This window comes from Mustela nigripes, chromosome 7 (assembly GCF_022355385.1).
Source record: "Mustela nigripes isolate SB6536 chromosome 7, MUSNIG.SB6536, whole genome shotgun sequence".
Classification (NCBI taxonomy): Eukaryota; Metazoa; Chordata; class Mammalia; order Carnivora; family Mustelidae; genus Mustela; species Mustela nigripes.
This window is the reverse complement of record NC_081563.1, coordinates 114,124,341-114,145,967: the sequence shown is the minus strand read 5'-3', so window position 1 is coordinate 114,145,967 and position 21,627 is coordinate 114,124,341. Positions and strand designations below refer to the sequence as shown.

At 44.9% G+C, this 21,627-nt stretch overlaps 1 protein-coding gene across 1 annotated transcript; it reads right to left on the bottom strand.

Moving 5' to 3' along the window:
• Window positions 1-2,969: 2,969 nt before the first annotated feature.
• DEFB123 (defensin beta 123) lies at window positions 2,970-10,378 on the bottom strand. Its single transcript, XM_059407947.1, has 2 exons — window positions 10,176-10,378; window positions 2,970-3,141 (listed from the first exon to the last, which is right to left on the bottom strand). Exons 1-2 carry the CDS (start codon window positions 10,231-10,233, stop codon window positions 2,996-2,998), a joined length of 204 nt encoding a protein of 67 aa, XP_059263930.1. The 5' UTR covers window positions 10,234-10,378; the 3' UTR covers window positions 2,970-2,995.
• Window positions 10,379-21,627: the final 11,249 nt, after the last annotated feature.

The following is a 21,627-nucleotide window of genomic DNA, read 5'->3' as shown; positions in this document are numbered from 1 at the left end:
GTAGTACTGGAATTGTGCATATGGACCCATGCATTTGAGTCTGCATTTGTAGCTCTTGCACTCATGCTATGTATAGGTGCAAGGTCTGACATATTTCATTATGTCTTTAAATGTATTTACATATCAAAATACATATTATTATGAAACAGTCTCTTTTCTCCTTTATATTATGGTTAGAGCTTATTTTGATTTTTTCCTTGCAATTATATGAGTAGATAGGTTACGATATTTATGAATTTTTTTTTGGGACAGAAAGGGGGCACTGCAAAATGTTTATTTATTTACCCATTCAAAATTAATTAATTAATTATTTAACTTGAAAGAGAGCAAGAGTGAGCGAGCATAAGCAGGGAGTGGGGGGACAGCAGCAGTGGGAGAGAGGGAGAAGCAGGTTCCTTGATGAGGAGCTCCTTGCCAGGACCCCAGGATCATGACCTGAGCCAAAGGCAAATGCTTAAGGGATGGAGCCACCCAGGTGTCCCTGCAAAATACTTATTATAAAAAGGAGCATTGGGTCTAATAGGACCCTGGGAACATCAAGCTCTCACTAATAGATTGGTGGGAACTCATGAGAGGATAGAGAGAGGGGCCACAGGTAACCTTCCTCAGAATTCCACCAGGAAGACCTGTGTTTCACTGATGCCTATTTCTCCTTAAGCTAGGGGCTCAGTGTTTCACGAAGACATATTCCTCCCTATAGGAGTTTATAGCAAGGATACACGGAAATGTGAATACATGGAACACAGCATGAACCATCCATATATGTTCTTGCACCCCTGCTCAGAGCCTTGACAGTCATATGCAGTGATAGTCATATGAAGTGACAGTCATATGCAGACCAGGAGACCACTCCCCCTGCCATCTGCATGCCGCAGACACAGGTGATGGGATAAGAGGTGGGGATCTCCCCAAGCCAGCGACCTACCAGGTGGCTTGGTACAAAATGATGAACTATATCAGGAAGATTCTATTCCAAGAATTTGGGAACATGGGGCACCTGGGTGGCTCAGAGGGTTAAAGCCTCCGCCTTCCGCTAGAGTCATGATCCCAGGGTCCTGGGGAACAGACTTGGGAAATGCAGAGAATAAGCAGTTTGTAATATGAGCGGAAGCTGAAAAGATGCCTTAGTAAAAGTCATGTTGGGGGCGCTTGGATGGCTCCATCCTTTAAGCATCTGCCTTTCACTCAGGTTATGATCTCCGAGTGCCAGATTGAGCCCTGCCTGGGGCTCCCTGCTCAGCGAGGCCTCTGCTTGATGATTCTCTCTCTCCCTCTCCCTCTGTCCCTTCCCCTTTCCCTTTCCGATTAGTAAGAGTCTCTTGGGTTTTTTCCCTCTCTCCTTTTTTTCCTTCCCCCTTCCCATGTGTTCTCTGTTTTCTTTTTGAATTCCACATATGAGTGGGATCATATAGTGTTTGTCTTTCTCTGACTGACATATTTCACTTAGTGTAATACACTTAATCATAGGGAACAAAGTTGGGTTGCTGGTGGGGAGGTGATAGTGGGGGGGGTGGGCAGTGAGGGGTAATGAGCTAAATGCATTGGGCTTTAAAGGGAGCACTTGTGGTGAGCACTGGGTATTATATATAAGTGATGAAACACTAAATTCTACTCCTGAAACCAATATTGCACTGTATGTTAACTAACTAAAATATAAGTTAAAAAGCAAATATTGCTTTGGTCAATGGGATTTAAGAAAGCATGATAATGGAAGTTTGAAAATGCTGCATATTGGGGCTTACCCTCTTAGACTTAATTATCCATGTGAGAAGCCAAGGTTAACTTCCTTGAAACAGAAAGGTCACATGGACAGAGATGCAGTCATACATATGGGTGACCCCAGCTGAGAATACAAGAAGAATCACTCAATTCACACACAGAAACCTGGGAATTAATGAATACTTGTTATTTTAACCTACTAGGTTTTAGAGTGATTTGTCATGTAGCAATAAAAAATGATATAGTATTTCTCTGTGTATTAGTTTAAATTATTCATCCTTTTAACCTTTCCCTCTAATTAGTTTAACATGTTTGTAATAGTTATTTTAAAGTTGTCTGTGAAGTCTAACACCTGTTCCATGTTTGGATTTGCTGCTATTGGCTATTTTTAGTCAGTTGGTTATGTTATGCATCTTATTTTCCTTCCTTTGTCAAGGTCTTTTAATATCTTTCAATTGTGTGCTAGAAATTGTATTTAAAGGAACTGTGGAGTGTAGAGTAAGTGTTGTTTTCACTCAGGGAGATTGTAGCTTCTGCAAACCAAGAGAGTGAAGTGTTCTCGGTTCTCCTCAGGTTTGCATACAGGTACAAAGGAACATTTTGGAATGTCAAAGTAATGATTTTTTAAAAGATTTTTATTTATTTATTTGAGAGAGATAGAGAGCATAAGCAGAGGGAGTAGCAGAGGGAGAGGGAGAGCTCCCTGCTGAGCAGGGAGCTGACCATATGGTTCGATCCCAGGACCCAGGACCCCAGGATCACAACCTGAGCCAAGGGCAGAGGGTTAGTGGACTGAGCCACCCAGGAGGCTCTTCAAAGTAATGATTTATTATTAGATGATCATGAGGTTACAGAGATTAATAATAACTAAAGATGGCTGTAAGAGCACAATAGAATTATCGAGAACAATCTGAGTTAATCTCTGAAAATGAACACCCTGCTACCTTAAAAAATTCTAGGAACGTCAGGATACATAAACACACTTTTCATCAACTCATGGAACAATGATATCATCATATGTCATATAGATTCCAGAAGATTCCACTGCACACTTGTGAGACAGCGAGACTGAAAAAGGCAAATACTCTTTTATTATTATTGTTATGAAAATATTTTGACTTCACCTGAAAGGGGATTTCCTGAGTACTGCTGGGGTAGACAAAGAGACGAACACAGAGATCAGCCACACGTGTTTATTGACAGAATTTAGGAATCCACTGCGGTCAGACTCAGGGCAGCTCCATCTGCGTTTTCATGGCTTGAGGCTTCAAAGAACTTAAAATGGCCATAGCTTTTCTCTTGGCTGGAACTTGGGCTTCACACAGCACAGTTTATTATTGGTACAGTAAACGTAGGCCCTTTCCCTCTTGGAGCATTTCTGGCGGCATCTGCCATGAAGATTCCAGCATTTTTGGGTGCCGCCTGACACAAAAAAGAAAGAAGAATGGAGACAGTGTCAGCCCTGAGAAGAAGTATTAAAGCAGGTCTTTAGTTTCCCTTGTCTTTGACCATTGGCCTCCTTTTTCTTTCTTTCCCTTTTTAAACATTGTGGTAAAATACAAAGAATGTAAAACTTATAGTGTAAGCATTGTTTTTTTTGTTTGTTTGTTTATTTGTTTATTTATTTATGTAATCTCCACACTCAATGTGAGGCTCAGACCCATGACCCCGAGATCAAGATAGCATGCTCCTCCAACTGAGCCAGCCAGGTACCTATCAAGCATTTCAAAGTGCATGGTTCAGGGGCATTAAGTATATTAACAGTGTTATGCAACCATCACCATCATCCAATTCCAGAACTTTCTAATCATCCCAAAGAGAAACCCTGCACGCCTCTCCCCAGCACTGGGCAATCACCAGTTAGCCCTCCACTCTGTTGATGGGCCTACTATGGACATTTTATGCCAACAGAATTATATACCACGTGGCCTTTTGTGTCTAGCTTCTTTCACTCAGTGTGTGTTCATGGGTCATCCATACTGGTTGTTTTTTGGCTTTGTTTTTGGCTAACATTCCAACACTTTCTTCATAATTTTATTTATTTATTTATTTATTTATTTATTTATATTTTTTGCCAAAGTCTATCATTAAGAGGTGGCTGCACTTAGGTTTTTTCTCATTAATTACAGTTATGTACACATAATATAAAATTTGCCATCATAGCCATTTTAAATCACACAGTTCGATGGTGTTAAATACATTGTGGGTAGCCATCATCGCCAGCCACCTGCATAACTCTTCATCTCATAAGACTGAAGTTCTTTTACTCATTCAACAGTAACCCCCATTTTCCCCTTCCCTGGAGCCCCTGGCAACAGCCCTTCCATATTTTGGGGGGGCCTTTCCTGTCCCAGGATCTTGCTCAATCAACAGATTGCAAGACTTGCCAAAACAGCTCCCGGAAAAAGTGTTCTGACAGTTTTGGGATGGGATGGCACCCATGACCTCAACCTAGAGGCACACGAATCTGGGACAGTTTTTCTATTCCAGCCACAGGTTTTGCAGCAGTTAAAGGTGAAATCCTTTGCTTGAACCAAATGAGGACCTATACACCCTTCTCTGTTCTGAAAAGCCCCACGCCTGCTCTGACTCGGTTTTCAGGGGCTCTGGCAGCTGAACGAAGCCTGGGACCTCCAGTTGTGTCTGTTAAGCCACTTTCTTCGGACAGTTAAAGCCCTGACTCTTCTCTGTTTCTTTCCTTTGTAGGTTAATTTTAAGTTTCATTAATTTGTAAATTTTATTATTTCCTTCTTCCTGCTGTAGGTTTTGACCAGGTGTATTTTGTAATCGGGAGTAAGCTTTCTTTGAGACGACCTTTTGAACAATACAGGGGAGAAAGTCTTGGGGGAAATCTGTGCTTCATTGAAAAAATGCATCGTCTGGGGCAGGGGTTCTCAGCTGGGGTGATTTTGCTCCCGAGGGGATGTTTGGAATGAACTGTGTGGAGACATTTTTAGTTGCTGCAACTGGCGAGAGGTGCTATTGGCAATTAGTCAGTAGAGGCCAAGGATTCCGCTAGATATCCTCTAATGGACAGCCACAACAAAGGACTATCTAGCCCAAAGTGCCAAAAGGTCAATAATGATCAATAGTGTCAATCATGCTTGGTCTAGGTAGATCACAGTCTTTAGGGTTATCTGATTTTGATTATGTGGGAATTATTTTACGACTCTATGAGCTGTTGATAAACAATAAAGGGCAAAAATAATTATTTCTCTAGGAGTGCCTGGGTGGCTCAGTGGGTTAAACCTCTACCTTCGGCTCAGGTCATGATCTCAGGGTCCTCAAGCAAGGAGCCTGCTTCTCAGTCTCTCTCTGCCTGCCTGCCTCTCTGCCTACTGATCTCTCTCTGTCAAATAAATAAATAAAATCTTTAAAAAAATTATTTCTCTCTATTTTCAAGTATATTCTTTTGCATAGAGGTTCAGTGGATACCCTCTCTTCCCCTGCACCATGGCGGGGTGGGGGACCAGTTTCTTTCTTTCTTTCTTTCTTTTTTTTTTTTTTTTAAAGATTTTATTTATTTATTTGACAGAGAGAAATCACAAGTAGGCAGAGAGGCAGGCAGAGAGAGAGGAGGAAGCAGGCTCCCTGCTGAGCAGAGAGCCCGATGCAGGGCTCGATCCCAGGACCCTGGGATCATGATCTGAGCCAAAGGCAGAGTAACCCACTGAGCCACCCAGGCGCCCAGGAAAACCAGTTCCTATTTATGCTTTGATCCAGTTATAAAATCTTCTTGTTCTCTCATTATGAGTTATATAAAATCTTTAACACGAGCTCATATGTACATATAAGTATACATACATATATATGAGCCAGGAATTGTTTTTTTCAAGGTTTTATTTATTTTATTATTTGAGAGAGAAAGAGAGACAGAAATAACGACAAAGAACATGAGTGGGGAGGAGAGGGAGAAGCAGGGAGCCCAACGTGGGGCTTGATCCCAGGACCCCAAGATTATGACCTGAGCTGAAGGCAGAAGCTTAACTGACAGAGCCACCCAGGCAACCCTAGTTTTTTTTTTTTTTTTTTTTTTTAAATTATCTTTTAAAACATCTTTTGAACCCTGAGCAGACTACCATCACAAGAACTAGGTTCTGAAAAAATACACTGAGAGAAATCTGACGTGTGATGCAGACACTAAGATGGCTAACGGGTGCTTCTTTCCGGATTGTACGAAATGGAGCTTGGTGGAACATTTGACCCATCACAATAAAGAAAACCCATAGACTCTTGTTCTTCTTTTTTTAAAAGATTTTGTTTTTAAGTAATCTCTACACCTAACATGGGGCTTGAACCCAACCCCATCAGGAATCACGTGCTCCACTGACGGAGCCAGCTGCTGCCCCAGAAACTTGTTCTAAGACGACACTGGTGGAGAAGTTTGAACTGATCAGTGAGGGCAGCGCCAGTATATGTCCCTCTCTCCAGCTTAATAACCCCCGGAAAAACAGCAAAAGTGGGACAGGAAAAGGAACCACTGTCTCACGGACTCTGCATGGCTGCCTAAATCTCAAGGATTCAAATATGTACTCACTTCTGTCTGCCTTTTCTGTGGAGGACCAGAGGCTTTTCCTTGCCAGAAAGCAACAGTGTTTCCTGTGACTAAAAACAATTGTAGTTTGTCTTCCTATTTGGGAAAGCCTACCCACCTTTCTAGTGACTGAGGTGCTCTTTTTCCTGGGATATTAATTAAGGAAGGGCAGTTTTGCCAAAAATCATGCCGTCCTTATCATTCTCAACCCTCAGAAAAAATAGAAAGAACTTGCCGTATGTTGAAATTAAAACTTGCTAAACTGACACAAGGCCCCGAAGAGCCTAAGTGACTCATAATTTGTTCATGGGTCCAATGTTTACTGTTTTTCTCCCCCCAGCAAATTGTAGAAGGTCACGATATCTTGCCCAGCTCCTTTTCCTTTCCTTGCAGTACAGTTGGATTAAGTTGGAACAATTTATTGCCTTTTTTTTTAAAAGATTTTATTTATTTATTTGTCAGAGAGAGAGAGCACAGGCAGAGTGGCAGGCAGAGTCAGAGGGAGAGGCAGGCTCCCCGCGGGGCAAAGAGCCCGATGTGGGACTTGATCCCAGGACGCTGGGATCATGACCTGAGCCGAAGGCAGCTGCTTAACCAACTGAGCCACCCAGGCGTCCCAATTTATTGCCTTTTGATGTCAGGAATCAAACTCTCGCTCTTGAACTCAGTGGTTGGGGATGCGTATATTCTTCTGCAAAACACCTGTTCTCACGTGGTGATGAAAAGAATTGCGCGAAGAAGCTGAAGAACTTGAAATCAAGCTAGATGGGCTTACTAGCCCTGGAGATAGGTTTTATACGATGGCAATTTCTAGGGAAACAGTCTGGAGGGCACTGGAGAAGTTCAGGGCAGCACCCGAGTTTTCCACGTGCTCCTTTGTGAAGTCATCAGAGCGCTGACAGTGTCACTAAAAATACTACCATAGTCTTTTGACAATTCTAGGAGTTGCAGAAAGCCATTGTCCATCATCAGCTTGGATTAGACATCATCTTGCCATGTGAAGGAGACACATGTGGAATTGTTGGTAATGTCTGCTATACTCATATTTCCCAGAAAGCTTTCTTTCTTTCTTTTTTTTTTTGTTTAACTATTTATTTATTTATTTGATAGACAGAGATCACGAGTAGGCAGAGAGGCAGGCAGAGAGAGAGGAAGGGAAGCAGGCTCCCCGCAGAGCAGAGAGCCTCATGCAGAGCTCGATCTTAGGACCCTGGGATCATGACCTGAGCTGAAGTCAGAGGCTTTAACCCACTGAGTCACCCAGATGCCCCGCCACAAAGCGTTCTGATGTGTGCGTGTGTGAGTGAAGGCATCCACGTAAGCAACCAAAGCCTTTGTTGAGTGAACCATATAGTCTGACTTCTAAGACTCATGAGTTTCTTTCCGGTGGCTTTTCCTGGATATTCCCAACAGGACTCTGGTCCCGGGTGCACACTTTTGTTAGTGATGCTTTTTCTCCTGATAGGAATAGCACTCATTGGGGTGCCTGGATGGCTCAATGGATTAAGCCTCTGCCTTCACTTCAGGTCATGATCCCACGGTCTTGGGATTGAGCCCTGCATTGGGCTCCACGGAGAGCCTGCTTCCTCCTCTTTCTCTGCCTGCTCTCTGCCTACTTGTGATCTCTCTCTCTCTGTCAAATAAATAAATAAATAAAATCTTTTAAAAAAAGGAATATTACTCATTAAGTGTGCCCTATCATGTCTAATCAAGGTCACTTTGAATAGGAAGTATTAATATGAATTCATGAGATATTTTATATGTATTCAATGTGTTGATTTTCCCACCCAGTTCTGTCTACTGAAAAGACGTGGAATGAAAGACTAATTTAGTAGGATTGAATATCTTTAGCATCTAGATCACGGTTCTGAAGTACCACTTCCCTATTTAGAAAAACAACAACAACAACAACAAAAACCCCAGAGCTTCTTGAAGAAATGAAGATTTCAAGACCTCGGGCAGGAATTGTACAAGATGAGCCTAGAATGTCTTGTCACCCCAGATAACCAGCTACAAACCAGTGAAACTGCTTTTGTCACTTAACAAAAGGACAAAGTCTCAAGTCACATCTTTCAGAAATTTTGTGTTTGAAATCATAGGGGCAGGACTGGAACATCACATTCTTTCCTGAGGAGCCATTCTCTCAAAACAGAAAAGTATCCTTGATTTCAGAGCCAAGAGCAGATTGTCCGAGAAGGGATTTTGGGATACAAAATTCCACATCTCTCTTCATTTTGTACTTTCCATGGAAATGAAACCCTGAATCTGTTTCTCAGTCTTGGCCTGGTGTTAAACCCTTGTCACATGAAGTCTATTAAACACTACTTCACAGAGAAAGACAAATGTCGTATGATTTCACTCATATGTGGAATTTAGGAAACAAGACAGATGAACATAGGGGAAAGAGAAAAAGAAGAGAGAGGGGAGCAAATCATAAGAGACTTTTGGCTATAGAAGACACACAGAGTTGCTGGACAGGCTTTTCGGGGGGGAATGGGCTAACTGGGTGATGAGCATTAAGGAGGGCTTAAGTGGTGGCTTAAGGAGTGGCTTAAGTGGCTTAAGTGGTGAGCACTGGGTGTTGTATGTAAGTGATGAATTACTAAATTCTACTCCTGTAGCCAATATTACACTGTAAGTTAACTACAGTTTAAATAAAAACTTGAAACAAAACAAAACACATAACTTCGTTTACATTTTACCCAAACTCCGTCCCTCTCTTTAATCCTATAAAAACCTTATTTGTTCCGTCTTTTGTCCCACAGTTCCTTTATAGTGTATTTTCCTTTGTGCCAAGTTAATATGTCTAACTCCATCGGACTGCAAATGTGTTTCTTGTGGTGTCTCTAAGCTGGGTTTTCTCACAAGGAAACTATCACAAACCAGCAGGGATATATGTAATAAGGCTACCACAAGTCAAAGATGGGACAACTTGACTTTCTGCAGCAATAAAGATTGCAATGAATAAAAATTCATCAAAGATATTAAAAACGATTTTGTCACATTTGGGGGAAGCTTCAGCCAGCTGAACGGGAGGGGCGGATAGTGAGGCCAGAGGTGGGGTGGGGGATGGGCAAGTCTGAACATGACCCGAACCCGGTTAGTCTTCCCATGGCCCCCTCATCTGGTAGACAAGGCTCCTCCAGACCTGGACCTTGAATGTTTCCTCAGTTTCCCCCTCACCATGCCCCTTGCCCCAGTGGTGTGCCAGTTTTCTGAAGGCCCCATGCTCTCTTCCACAGCTGGATCTTTCTTTGCTTAAGCTGATTTCTGTCTGGGCCACCTTTCCTGCTTCCTTCTCTTCTCCGTCCCCTTCTAATCTCAGCATACTTTTCAGGACTCAGGGTATCCCGTCAGGAGGACTCTCCTGGCCCTTAGACCGGGCTGGTCCCTCCCATGTGCACCTCAGATCCCTAGACCCCCTCTGTCAGAGCTCATGCCACCCTGGGTCGTAAATGTCCTTCGTTGTCTCCCCCAGGGCCATTGTCATTTATCTCTGTGGCCCTAGGCTCCCACACAGGGTCTGGCACAGAGGCAGCAACAGTGTATGTGAGTTTTTCTCTCTGGTTGAGGTGGTTGTGATCTTTACAAAGCCGAGAACATTCTGGAGACTATTGCTAAAAGGTCCGCGGTTGCCCTCTTCTTCCTGCTTCTCCCGCGCACCCCTTCCATTCTTTCTCAGGTGCAAGACCCTGCACCTGTTTCCTGAGAGAGCACAGATGGATGGCACGGCTGGGCCAGAAGCTCTAGGTGTCGTGGTTGTCACCTAAGCTCTGCACCTGCTGTGGGCGAGGGCGCCTCCTCTCCGTGCTTCCAAAAGGCGAGCTCCCGAAACTGGGCAGCCCATCCTCCCGGGCCTGAGGATTCCTCGACCAGGTCTCAGTCTGCACACCCTGCCCCTCCCCAAGGGGGTCGAGGTTACCTGGCATGAGCTGGGACAAGAGCAGCAGAACGGCCAGAGTCAGCAACAGGAGCTTCATGGCTGGAAGTGGCCCAAGGTGAGGCTGCAAGTCCGAGGGGATGGCAAAACGAATGGGGCAGGGCTCCGGTCTCTGGCTGGAGGTCCCTTTGTTCAGCGGGACCTATGTCACCCGCACGTGCCCTCAGCCGCCTACGGCTTCAGCCCCCGCGCTCCCGGAGCCCAGGGTCTGCAGCCACACACTTTGAGCTGGCACGCCTCCTGCGGTCATTTGGTCAGTGGGGGTGGAGTGGACTAGGAGGGGGCGGGCAGGGGGGCTGGCAACCGCGTCCAAGGTCCTTCCACCGGCTCTATACCTCCTGCACGGAAGGACCGCCAGGGGGCGCCACGCACGCGGAACGCAGAGGGACTGGGGAGACCTCGCCCAGAGGGTGAGGGCACCTGCAGGTGAGGCCACCTGGAGTCCCAGGCAGAAGAAGTCGGCCCTGAGGCTTACGTTGGGGTTGAGAGTGAGAAACATGATGTGACCGGAGGGAAACCGGGAGAACGGTGAGAGATGAAGCTCCCAGCACCAGCCTGGCGGTGCCCTCCGCCATCCGAGGGCCAACCGCGCCTTGTGCCTTTTACCCTTGGGGGCAGGTCTTCTGGACCCGGGGCGGAGCCCTTCCCCAGAGATCCAGGAATCAGCTGTTGGGGTCCCTCCTCTGAACTCCCAGGTCCGGAAAGTCCCTTTGTCTCCCTTTCTTTCTGTAGTCACTCTCCTGTTTTCAGGGTTGTCTTGTTCTTTCAGTGTTCCAACAACGTGTGACCAATTCCTGGAGTTAAACATCCTGTTGCCTTCCATTTCCTGACTAGATGCTACCCTCACTGGCGTCAAGGGTACAAAATCATATATAGGGTTTACAAGACAAAATGACTCCAAAACTATTTCCGTAGGGGCAACAGAATGAGGAGGTTGAAGACTGAAAAATAGAAATAATGAGGTCAGGAAGTATAAACAACTTTTTTTTTTTTTAAGATTATTTATTTTAGAGAGTGAGCTAGCGAGTGTGCTGGGGAGGGGCTGAGGGAGAGAGAGACAGTCCCAAGCAGACTCCTGGCTGAGTGCAGAGTCCAGTGTGGGACTGGATGACATGGGACATGATCCCAGAACCCCCATATCAGGACCAGAGGTCGCCACCTGAACGGAAACCAAGAGTTGGTGGCCCAACCAACTGTGTCACCCAGAACCCTCCAAACAACTCCTTCTGAAACCTTGATGATGAAGAGGAGTCAGTGGGGAGAAAGGGACACAGTGCCTACAGGCTAGAAACCAGCCACTATCGTGTTCACTTCCGTTAAGGAGGCTCATCTCTTTAAACAGTGTGTTCCTTGAGGTTCGATCTGGGAAGGAGCAGAACCATTATCAGTATTAGGGACCAAGGAATTTATTATAAGAATTAAACTTTATTCAGAGTTTATTTATTTACTTGATGGACAGAGATTATAAGTAGGCAGAGAGGCAGGCAGAGAGAGAGAGAGAGAGAGGGAAGCAGGCTCCCTGCCTAGCAGAGACCCCGATGTGGGGCTCGATCCCAGGACCCTGAGATCATGACCTGAGCCAAAGGCAGAGACTTAACCCACTGAGACACTCAGGCGTCCCAGAATTAAACTCTATTCAATTGCAGAAGGAGCTGGGAAAGTGAAGATCTGTTCAGGATGGTAGTGGGGTCCCCAAGGGAGCTGGTGTAGAAGTCTGAAAGACAATGGACAAAAATACGAATAGACAATTCCCCAAAAAGAATTAAAAGACTTGTGAACATGTGAAAAGATGTTCAATATTATTCAGAATAAGAATTTTAAAAAGCTGTCTATTGTGGATTGAATTGCACACACCCCCTGCCCCCGCCCCAGCCCCCAAAAGAGAGATGTTCAAATCCCAACCCTAAGCACCTGTGAATTGTGACTTATCAGGAAATAAGGTCTTTGCAGATGTAATTGCGTTAAAGTGAAGTTGTACTGGATCGGACTGGGCGGGGAAAGGAGGAAAATTTGGACAGAGACCCTCAGGGTGAAGCCATGTGACAACGGAAGCAGAGACTGGGGTGACACATATGTAGGCCAGGGGAGACTAGGCAACCGTCAGAAGCTAGGAGAGAAGCACAGAACAGATTTTTCCCTTGGAGCCCCCAAGGAGGAAGTGATTCTGCCAACACTGGTTTTGAACTTCTAGTCTCCAGAAGTGTGAAAGAAGAAAATTCTGCTCTCTCTTTCTCTGAAATAAATAAATACTCTTTAAAAGGGGGGAGAAAAAAGGGAGGGGCACCTTGCAGAAAAAAAAGAGGGTGGCTCAGTCAGTTAAGTGTCTGCCTTTGGCTCAGGTCATGATCCCGGGGTCCTGGGATTGAGCCCCAAAATGGGGCTCCCAGCTCAGTGGAGAGTCTGCTTCTCCTTCTCTTTCTGCCCTTTCTCCACTCATGCTCTCTCTCTTTCAAATATATAAATTAAACATCTTAGAAAACAAATTTTATTCTTTTAAGTAACCCAGGTTGTGGTCCTTTGCAGTGGCAGTTCTGGGAGACAGATACATCATCATGTCAAGTTTATTATTACTAAGACATTAATGTATCTTTAGGTGTTTATGACAATGAACAAGGAACATTGTTGTTTCTGCCCAAATGGAAACATCTGTGCCCTTGTTCCTTCTTTTCTAAAGAAAAAAAAAATGTGCTACAGGTCATTTAGGCATGCAAACTTTCTCTCTCTCTCTCTCTCTCTTTTTTTTTTTTTTTTTTTTTAGCAAGAAGTTTGTTTAAACAACAGGATGCTTGACTTGAAGGGAAAATGATCTAGGATTCATTTCTTTTAGAGTAATTCATCCATGCTTAAAGACATTGCCTTACATATAACAGCTATGTACAAAAAAGTTATAACATTGTCCTTGGTTTTATAATGATAAATGAAAACCATTAAAATTCTCCAATTGAACAAGGTATGCAAGGATTTTTATGTTGCTCTTTTTTTGTTGTTGTTGTTATACAGTGAAAGAAAAATAACTTACCAGAATAAAAAGATAAGAGCTGAATGAACATGCCACGAATAGAGAGAGGGGGTATTTTCACAGATGCAAAATACAGACAGAAAATACCCTATATTATGGGGTACTTTCCCGATCCCTTCTCTATTTGATGTCGATTAAAACACACCCTTGGCCATTTAGTTTAAGAAAATGCAATATGCTTGTGCATGTACATAGTCACCTCATGTACAATAAAGGAATGGGGAAGGGGACAATAAAAGAATCAAGAAAATGATACTAAGTCAGGATGTGGTGGAACCAAATCGCAGTTCTCTCATGGAGAATGTCTTCCTGGTCTGGAAGAACAGAGTTGAGTCTTCGAGTAAAATAGCAGGTTCCCTTCTTAGTAGACACCTGTCTGCTGCTGGAATACATCAGTTGTATCTTCATCCTCTGTTTCCAGCTGCGCATGGGTCTGCTTCATTGATTGGCTGCCCATCAAATTGGAACCTGATCTGCCGCATAGACAAACCCTGTCGTTGACAATGGGCTTTCACGAGTTTACTGAGTGGTGTAGCCTCTTAATCTTAAACTGCACCGTGAACCATCCTGCCTCACCACCGTCAAGTTAGTAGGACCGTTGTTTCTCAGTCTTGACTCCTTCTCTGGGCTTTTCTATGGTCATGGTGAGTGCCAGAGTCTCAGGTGTCACTTGACCAAAGAGGTGTCCCAAGTCCTCCCTGAGCGAGCACCCAAGCAGCACCAGAAGCGGGGGTTGGGGGGTTGGGGAGTGGGGGGAGAGTGCATGCGCATTGGAGGCATGCAAGCTTTTAGTGTATTCACTTGCTTTCTTTGGGACGTTGAACTGACCTCTGAACACATGAAAAAGAAAGAAAGAAAAAAAAAAGAAGGATCGCATTTTCTAGCCCATCTGCCCCCATCTCCAACTCCAGCCAAGGAAGTTGTTGAAAAAGAGGACATTTCTGTTTCATCTTTCAAGTCTTGAATAAATATGGAAATGAGAGGTGCTAAGGGTTAATGTTGGGAAATGCTCCAAGTGGGACCTCAGCACGCTTTGGGCTGCACAGAAGCCTCTAGGGCTGAATGCCACTGTGGTCTGGACAGCTCCAAGATTCCACGAAGCCGACTGCGAGAAGAGATCGTGGGCAGCTGTTGGTAGTGGTAATGAGGGGCTGTTTATAGATTTTCCAGAAAGATACTCAGGCTGGGGTGCCTCCCTTAAAACATTTGCCTGGGTCTCCAACACCACCTTGTTGGGGATGCCGGTGTTGTCAGAGGCAGCATCTGCCGGCGACCACAGGTGCACTGTGGGAGGAGCCTGGTAGCCCATGGGGCACCTTAAGGTGATGAAGAAACCACAAGTGTCAGGGGCAGGCAACCTGGTCTTTACACAAACACGGGAGCGCCAGCCTCGCTGGACTCCTCAAAATACGACCACTCTTCCCGTTCAGGGTACTGTTGATGACCCATACTGTTTGTTCCAGACATTGCATTCCAGGCAAAAGTGAAAAGACAGGACCTCTGTTGGCAAAAACATGACGTTCAGCAGCATTCCATTCGCCCTGATTTTCAGCATCCAGAGAACAACGGAGTATGAGGACTGGCTTGATCCCTACAACCCAGCTCTTCCAATCTGCTCATCGGTGAGACTGAAGCCCGGAGAGGGAACCAGTGTCCCTCCCTGGGTCCCACTGCCGGTGAGCCAGCACTGGGAACTGAATATTTTCACTTCTCTCTCCCCCTCAATGCCCAAATCCTCCCTGACACAGAGCAGGGGATGGTGGGGCCACTTAGAGAGGAAAAAAATTTGATAGACATGTTCCTCCCAAGGTCTGAATGAATGTCTTTCCTTCTCTGCTCTTTTGCTCCCAAATTGGAAAACTACATCTGAAAAAAGGAGCTTACTTCATGTACATTCCAGCCGTGGTAATGGTGGAATTCTAGACTGGATAATGCAGGACTCCGGGGCCGTAGTAAATAAAGACTGTGTATGAGTGGAGTCTTGGAGGGTTTTAAGTTGAGTTATAAAGAGGGCTGACATATATTAAAACAATCCTTCTGGCTGTTGTGGGATTTCTCCTTGCTGGTCTCTAAAAGGTGAAAGAGGATAGAGGGGGGCGTGTCAGCTCTGGGGTGTTGGTCCCACTGTGGGTGTGAGGTCAGGGTGATGACTGAGAGCTCTGAGGGACGCAGGCTGTTCCAGGACGGAGCACAACCTGGGAAACTGAGGCAGGTATAAATGGCATGTGTTCCAGTTGATTAGAAGGAGCTGAGAGTCCAGACCTCTCCTCCTTGGCTTGTCACTTCGTCCGACCAGAGACTGGTCTCTGAGCCTGAAGTGACGAAGCCCTTTTTTGCCAACTTTGGCTGTCCTGGTGCTCTTGTCCCAGGTCATTTCAGGTAACCCAGAGCTCTTCAGGGGAGGGATAGGGTAGAGAGTGGATCTCAGCCAGGGCACTCCGACGCCTGGGAGGAAGGGCTGGCTGGGTGGCAACGTGAAACACCGCTCATCTGGGAAAGAGGGAAGAGCCCCCCAAATCCCGGGAGAGATCCTGCCCTACCATTTGTCAGCTCTGGGACATCCTCAGCAAACGATTTGGTTCCTCTGAATTTCAATGTCTCATTCTTTGGTTTAGAATAATAAATCAGGTTGAGGGCTCAACATGGAACAGTCTGAAATTTGATGCAACAAATGTAACCTCTTTATTTTCTAAGCCCTGATAAGAGGAGAGCTGGCACCCAGCCTTACGCGCCAAGGGTAAATTCCAGATTTTTCTGTCAGCCCCCACTCCCCCAAGACCTCCTCTCTTTGGTCAGCTCCAGGGGTCAGGGAAGGAGGTCTGGTGTGTGAGGAGAGTGGGGGAGGACAGAGAAAGCAAGAAACAAGGGAGGCAATAGCGACCTTTTCTCACACTAGTCCCTGAAATCACTTGGCTTTCACACCATTCATAGCTGCCTTAGGGAAGGCAGGATCTCACAACCACCATTGCCTGTCTGTGCCAGACCCTGTACCATAGCCTTGGAAAGGTTTTAAGTAGCGAAGAGTCCTTGTCAAACTCGCCCAGCCCAGGGTGCTAGCACCACGTCCTCTTTCCCGTCTGACAGAAGCTTCTACTCTTGCCACCCCCGGCATCACTCCAATCTTTCGACAGGGTCAGGGTCTGAATGGACGGCTTGTGTTTGCTCATGGTAGACACATGCATGAAACACCACTCACGTGGGGAAGAGGGAAGCACCTCCAAATCCCGAGTTAGACCTTGCTCCACCATTTATTAATTCTGTTCTAATTTACTCATTTCTTTTTTCCTTTTCTCTTTTAGAGAAAGGGAAAGTCAGGGTGGGGGAGGGGCAGAGGATGAGAGAGAGAGAGAGAGAGACTCTTAAACAGACTTCACGCCCAGCACGGAGCCAGACACAAGGCTCAGTCTCACAACCCCGAGATCATGACCTGAGCTGAAATCAAGTGTCTGATGCTTAACTGACTGAGCCACCCAGGTGTCCCCAATTTACTCATTTCCTAATTTGAAATCCTATATTAGGTTGAGGGGTCAAGACTGAAATTCTGCTGTGCAACAAATGTAGCTTCTCTATTTTCTAGAACTCATCTGAATTTTCCAGGAACTTCCCTCCCACTGATGGGACAGTTGGAGGTTGACATGGCACTGGGTGGATGGGGGGGTACATAAACTCAGAAGATAATTATATCCATCTTTTCCAGTTTAAAGCAGCCCTTAGATGAATTTATTCTGCTTTGGGTAAATGTTTAGTCTTCCAGGGTCTCTCCTTTTACCTGTTCCCCTTCTCCTTCCCATGACTGCAGCTGAATTTTGGGGATAGTGAATATGCCTTTCTTTGGTTAAATAATTTATTTGTTCAATAAATACTGGGATAGGTGCCGCAGACAGAGCAGTGAACCACCCAACTAACCGGGCAATCCATCAACCAACCAACTAACTGCCAACCAACCAACTTATCCACCTACTAACCAATGAACCAACCACCAACCAACCAACCAACCAACCAGGCCTAATCTCTGTTCTCTTGGTTCTGTGGGGAAGGCGGTGAACAGAGTTAAGTAGGAAAGAGGCAGCAAATGCCAAGGGAGGCAGATTTGCAATTCAAAAAGGGATATTACTGGAATGTCTCCCTGAAAAGAGAACATCTGAACAGAGACTTGAAGGAAGGCAGGGGGTAGGCCATCCAAATGTGTAGGAAAGAGTATTCATTTATGAGCTGAACTTTTTTTTCTTTAATTAATTTTTTATTTTTTTATAAACATATATGAGCTGAACTCTTTTTTTTTTTTTAAAAGATTTTATTTATTTATTTGACAGAGAGAGAGAGAGATCACAAGTAGGCACAGAGGCAGACAGAGAGAGAGAGAGAGAGAAGGGGAAGCAGGCTCCCTGTTGAGCAGAGAGCCCGATGCGGGGTTCGATCCCAGGACCCTGGGATCATGACCTGAGCCGAAGGCAGAGGCTTAACCCACTGAGCCACCCAGGGGCCCCTATGAGCTGAACTCTTAACAGAATAGAAACTTCCCCTGCATCTCCTATTTGGGTACGTTTGGATTTAGAGGTTCAGAGAGGAGAGGCAGGCTAAATGCTTGACTCTGTCTTCGCTTGTCAGCTCGCAAAATACTGAATTCATTTTCTGTCAGTCTCAGTTGGAGAAGTTAGTTTTTCCTAAATATCATCTTGGACTCTTGGCTCTAAGCTGTGAGTCCAATCTATTGTGACGATCTCTATTGAAATGGCCATTGTCCTCTTCTTGACAGTGGGAACCTCTGTGTGAGTGGGAAACCGGGCAATCTGAAGCCCAGGTGCCAGCTAGATGTGTCGCAGAAGCAAAAAGATTCTCGAAGCCAGAGGGCACGAAAATGAAGAAAACCCTGCCCTGAGTCTGACCTCCGCAGATTCTTGAGCTTTATTAAAATGCCTTTGGCTGTTTTCTGTATTTGTCTCTTAGTACAGCTAATCAAACTCAGGTAGAAGAAGCTTGGGTAAGGAAGTACGTACAGGAGAGGAAATGGACTTACTATGTGCTGGGTGCACCTGTTCCCTTATCTATTCCTTTAGACCAACCTGAGAGGTAGTTATGGCTCTCACTTGTATTCCATGCATAGGGAAACTGAGACTCAGACAGGTGAAGTGATTCACCCAACACCATTCACACAACTAACACGAGGAGATGCTAAGATTACCTGTTGGGCTGCACACAGGCTTGCAAATAGCTCCTTGCCTCCTGGACTGTCACTCATATGACTAGAAACACATATTGTATTTATGTATTATTATGTATGTATTTATCTCTCCAATAAAAAGCTGGCATAGACAATGTGACAAGGGGGTCCTATGTTCTGGGATTGTTATAGAAGCTGAAGAGTTAAGCAGAAAATTGTGTTTATTTCCAGGTCCAATTCTTAGTCCATTGTTTCTCTCCATGTATATTATTTTAGATTTAAAAAAAAAGGATTTTATTTATTTATTTGGGAGCGAGAGAGAGGGAAAGAGAGAGAGTGAGTCAGAGGAGGGGTGAGAGGGATAGGGGTAAGCAGAATCCCTGCTGAGCACAGAGCCTGGCAGATGATGACGAACGCTTAACCAACTGAACTACCCAGGCGCCCCTTATTTTAATTTTTTAAAAGATTTTTATTTGTTTATTTGACAGAGAGATCACAGGTAGGCAGAGAGGCAGGCAGAGAGAGAGAGGGGGAAGCAAGCTCCCCACTGAGCAGAGCCCAATGCTGGGCTCTATCCCAGGACCCTGAGATCACGACCTGAGCTGAAGGCAGAGGCTTTAACCCACTGAGCCCAGGCACCCCTAATTTTTATACTTAGTTGAAATTTTCATCAAACCCACACACCCAGATGCTTTTCAGAGTCAGATTTGCATAAGAGACTTATTTCAGAGTCAGCTTTTGAATAAGAAAGTATATGTGCCTCACATCTCTCTTTCTCCATTTCTTGCTCTCCAAAGACAACCACGTTCATATCTTCTGGTTGTTTCTTTGGATGTCACTTCCATATCTATAAATAAGATGCTTACTTGCTATGGTTATTTTTTTTTTTTTCAGTTTTAGGTATTACCCATTGAATTCCTGCTCTGAAAAAAGAGAATTTAGCTATCTGTCATCTCCTCTGAGTATGTCCAGACTCATTAGTATCTTATCAATTTTATCTGCCTGGAGACTTGGCCCCCAGACCCCTGCACCTACTCCTCATTGAGGTGGGTGCCTCCATGCCTGCTGACCTGGGGTCCTCCTGGGTCTCCATTTACATCACCCTGGAAGATTCTCTTTGATTTCCTCCTGAGAAGAACACCTGCTTTCTGGATCCAAGGCCTTTCCTAATCTAGTCCTTTACTTTTGGCAGAGCACCTCCTAATGGCTTCTGGAAACTGTCTGACCTTGGGGGACCAATCTCACACTTAGCTTATAGCATGGTAGCCCATTCCATATTGGAAATGATTTCCTCTCAAAAGGCCACTCCATGGCTTTCCTACAACTAGGATCACCACGGAGTAATTGGAGGCCCTTCTGAAGCTCGTCTTCTGTATATAAACTTTACTTTCTCTCTGAAAGTTTTTATGATGTTCTCTTCACTATAGGGTATTGAAATTTCATGATGATGGCCCTAATATTTTTGTAGGATTATTTAATCAGTTCTGCTGAGCTCTCCCCATCAGTCTGGGAACACAGGCCCTTCAATTCTAGGAAATTTTTTTTCTTGACTTATGTCTTTGATGATTTCCTGCCCTTTGTGTTTCCTGATCCCAATTTCTGGAATTCTCTTTTTTCCAATGTGGGATTCCCTGACTAAGTCTCATTTTCTTCCATTTTTCCCTACTGTTTTGATCTCTCTCATTTAATCTAATATCTGGGAGTTTTATTTTTGTACTTTTATTCACTCAAGTGTTTTTCTCATTCATTTTTTTCTTCTTTTTAAAAACAGTATCTTATTCTACTGTCATGGCCTTAATAGCTTCTCAAACCAGGAAGCCTAAAAGTTGAGACCCAATTGAGAAAGAGTTCAGGGGAGGCTGAGCAGAGTTTTGGTCTAGGAGAGAATGTTTGCCACTTTGTGTAACTGACACAATGATTTTTTGCAATATATGCTATTGTTTTATTACTGATATTATTATCAGCAGTGATGGATGTTGCTGATGCTTTGACCAGACTCCTTCATGGCGCGGGGCACCCATTCCCCATGCTGCATTGGGTGTTGCTGTGAGGGTCCCAGCTGCCCCCTTTTCAGGGGAACTGCCCCTGGACAGATGGCATTGGGTGCTGCTTTGCCCTGAGGCTTCTAGCACCTTCCCCTCAGGGGCAGTGTGTCACCAAGACTGACTGATACAGAAATACATGAGGAGGGTCTCCTTGCCTCAAGGCAGGACCAGCTCTGGTACAATTCACACTGCAGGTTCCCTGTGAGGTTAGACTGAAGATGCTCTCCAGCTGGGATCACATCCTTCCTTAGCTCCTTCTCCTGTCCTGTCTTGTTCCCTCACTCTCCTTTTTCCTTAAGAAATCATGTGCACCCAAATCCCTCTTTCAGATTCAGCCTCCCGGGAAACTGGACCTAAAACAACCTATTTGATTGATAGAAAAATTTCAAGGAAGCTAAGTGATGTATGTATCACACACTTAATAGGGGGGCAGACCTAGGAGATTGCCCGGCTAGGTCTACTCTCAGTGCCTTGGCTCTTAACCACGACAGGATCCTACCTGATCTGACCTGTGCCTTGTTTTTCTTAGGTTCCTGGTTACTAGTGGGGGTTCACATCAAAGGACCACATAAGTTTTCTCCCAGACCCAGAATATATTCTCATTTGGAGGGAGGACTTGTATAAGCAAGCTACTGGGCCGTCTCCTTCTTTAAACATCTCCTTTATTAAATCCTCCAAGGATTTAATCCTCTCCAAGGATGAGAAGTATGTTGAGAGATCTCACCAGAAGAAGAGAGCATGCTGCCCTGCTTTCAGTGTGGAGAGAAGAAATTTGGGATGGTGAGCGGGGGAAGAAAAGACCCAAGAGACCCATGGTAGCTGTCTTCCAGTATTTGACACGGAGTTGTTTCTGCTTTCCTTCTCTGTAGCTGTTCAAGGGCAGAAATCGGGATGATGGGGAAACGTTGTGGAAGGTATATTCTGGTTCAGTGGAAACGACCTCTTAACATGACAGGACTCCAGGGATGGAATGTGCTATGTTGCCATGTACTAATTTTCCCATCACTGGAAGTGTTTTGAGAGAGAAGATGAGGGCTGTTTAGAGTGAATTTTTGCTTTTGATACAGCACAGATGAGACAGCCTCTTAGTTCTGAATTTGAAGAATCTACGCTCAAACATGAAAAAAAAAAGCTCCCTATTGTTGACAGCAAGACAGCAGAAAGTTTTTTTTTTTTTTTTAAAGATTTTATTTGTTTATTTGACAGAGA